This window comes from Phaethon lepturus, unplaced genomic scaffold (assembly GCF_000687285.1).
Source record: "Phaethon lepturus isolate BGI_N335 unplaced genomic scaffold, ASM68728v1 scaffold51140, whole genome shotgun sequence".
NCBI classification, from domain to species: Eukaryota; Metazoa; Chordata; class Aves; order Phaethontiformes; family Phaethontidae; genus Phaethon; species Phaethon lepturus.
In genome coordinates, this window is record NW_010515071.1 from 1 (window position 1) to 2,574 (window position 2,574).

The 2,574-nt window shown below is 58.5% G+C and overlaps 1 protein-coding gene across 1 annotated transcript in view; it reads right to left on the reverse strand.

Annotated features, from left to right (window-relative positions):
* Positions 1-1,851: 1,851 nt before the first annotated feature.
* The window catches only part of HSPB7 (heat shock 27kDa protein family, member 7 (cardiovascular)), a 1,071-nt gene continuing 348 nt past the window's right edge, over positions 1,852-2,574 (reverse strand). The window contains exons 2-3 of the mRNA XM_010294812.1: positions 2,445-2,574; positions 1,852-2,047 (exon numbers count right to left, since the gene is read on the reverse strand). Of these exons, the coding sequence (XP_010293114.1) occupies positions 1,862-2,047; positions 2,445-2,574 (316 nt within the window). The 3' untranslated portion in view covers positions 1,852-1,861. The remainder of the gene's footprint in view (positions 2,048-2,444) is intronic.

A 2,574-nucleotide genomic window follows, 5' to 3' on the forward strand; every position in this document is an offset into this window, starting at 1 on the left:
TGCGGCTCCGTGAGGGGCAAAGGGCCCTGATCCGCCATGCTGTATGCCCCTGAGGGCTCTGTTTTCCCCCCGTCCGAGGCTGCCCACACCTCCAGGGTGCGCCAGCAGGCCGGGGCACCGGGCAGCCGCCATGATGGCACCCGGCTTTTCCACAGGGAACAAGTCAAGTGTTGTGGCCCCGGGGGGTCAGCACGGGCCAAAAGCTGTAGATGTTACCCAAGATGGGCCCTCTGCGTGGGCAAACCCCCCTCAGGCAGGGGGTGGCCTGGGGAGCCCCGCGTGGCTTTGAAGGCAGCCGTTTACTGGCGTGTGTTGCAAGGTACCAGTGAGTTTGGAGAGCAGGCTGCCCCAAAAACATAATACTCCTATTCCTATCGACCCATTTCCCCCCAAGGCAGGATTTCCTGGCTTGCCTGCCCGCCCAAAATGAGGCCGCAGTGGGGCCATGTTGCTGCAGAGGGGGTTGGCAGGGGGACTCTGAGTTGTCCCTTCGTGTGTTCCTTGGCTTGGAGAACTTCCCCCATGCGAAACCAGCCAGCTTTGGGGAGAAAAGGAGTGTTTTTCTCCCTCCTTTTGCTGGAGCTTTGCCACCCACCAGCCTGTCACCACTAGATGGCAATCTGTGTCCATGGCGGGTGGCTCCCTGGGTGCTGGGGGGCCCTGAACACCCAGGGGTGACGTTTGGGGCAGAGCAGTCGCATCCCATCACAGAGGATCAATGACGGCATCGCCACTGCTCCCCGGTTCCAATTTCCCAAGCTGTGCTGGGGGCTTTTACTGACATTAAGAGCTTTTTAAATAACTTTTAAACATTTTTCCTTGCAGCATACTGCAGCAGGATGTCCCCTGAGCAACTGGCAGCGCTAATAGACAATCTAGTCGAGGAGATGATGGAAGAGCCCAAGCACAAGAAGTGTGTGTCCCCGATGCTGCAGGTGTGTTAATGCAAGTCACGAGTCGTTAGGGGACAAGCAGGGATGAGCTGACCTCTGAGCTGGAGCGGCAACACGAGCTGGGCGGTGTGTGGTAGCTATAAACAGCCACTCGCCCCGAACAGGCGCCTCGTTGTTGTTTGTACACACAGGCAGATGGAGCCAGGCCCTTGGTGGGGCTTCAGGGGAGCTTTTGGGCCCTCAAAAGGAAGCCCCTGGGTTTAGCAACCAGGCTGGAACCGTCGTCCCGGCTCATGCCAGTTCCCCGGGGCTTCCCCGACGGCAATGGGTGTTGGTGGGCGAGGGGAGGAGGATTTGGTGACCTTCCAGGTGGGCCGGCGGCTGAACAGCTGAGGGAATGGCTCAGAAATAGAGCAACGGGGAAGAAATGAGTCACCCCAGGCTGGACATAAATGGGGCCATGGGCACGGAGGGGAGCCGGGGTGGCTCCTCGCCCGCGTTTTTGTCGGGAAGGGGGAATCGTTCGCGGTACCCCTTACCAAGACACCCCTTGGGGCTGAAGCCATAGCCCTTTTGAGGGAAAAGCATCCAGAAAACATTAAAAAACGGAGGCGGCAGCAGTTGGGCATTCTCAATAATTTATCACAAGCTGTATATACAGAGACAAGCTCCAGCAGAGGGTCGGGGTAGGGAACCTCGCTTCTTGCTCCCGGCGCAGTTCTTGGAACGCTGGATCTTCCCCATCAATCCTCACTGGCTAAAAACTGCCAGAGCCGGGACTCCCCTCCGGAGTTTTCTCCGGTGGGTGACGGGATGCGTCTCACCGCACCGGCCCCTTGGCACGGGCCTGACCGCATGAGGGAGCGTTCCCATCCCCTACCCTACATCCCACCTCCTTCCCCAAATTACTCAAATAATTAGCGAAGTTGGGGAGTGGGGAAAGGGACACACACCCCCACCCCGACCCCTCAGATCTTGATCTCAGTCCGGAAGGTTTGCTGGACGTGCTCGGCGTGCTTGGCAGGCTGTCGCTGAGCCCGAATGGTCAATGTGCCATCGTCCCCCAACGAGGATGACACTGATGTGGGGTCCACGTCTTCGGGCAGCTGGCATTTGTGGGTGAAGGTGTTCATGACAGTGCCATCCGCAGCCAGCTGGGGAAAAAAAAAGGGGTGAAAAAGGGCCATTTTGGGGTGCGGGTGGGATGGGGGCTCCTTTCTACCTGCCCTTGGGTGAGGCTGGCGGTTGTGCCTTGTGTGTGGTGGTAATTTTTGGCCCCCCGAGGGGACGGGCGGGATGTGGGTGGCATCGGGGTGGGGGACACAAAGGTGCCTTTTTTTGGTTCCCACCCCCCTGGGAGAAGGGTGATTACAAGGCACGACTTTGTTCGATCTCGTGGGCTTCACTCCTGCAAAATACGGGGTGAAAAGGCGAGGGGATTGTGAATTAAATAATTCACAATTGTTTTTGCCAGGACCGTTAGGAAGTTGGGTGGGAGTTGGGGGGTCCCCCACACTTTGGGGATGAGCGGAGAAGGGAAGGAGCACCCACCTTCTCAGCGTGCACCTCGATCTGGTTGTTGGAGGTGGTGACGATGATGTCCTCGGGGGCGAAGTCGCTGACGTCCACCGTGAACTGATAGGTGTTGCCCAAGGTCTTCACCGTGCCGGTGTTGCCGGGC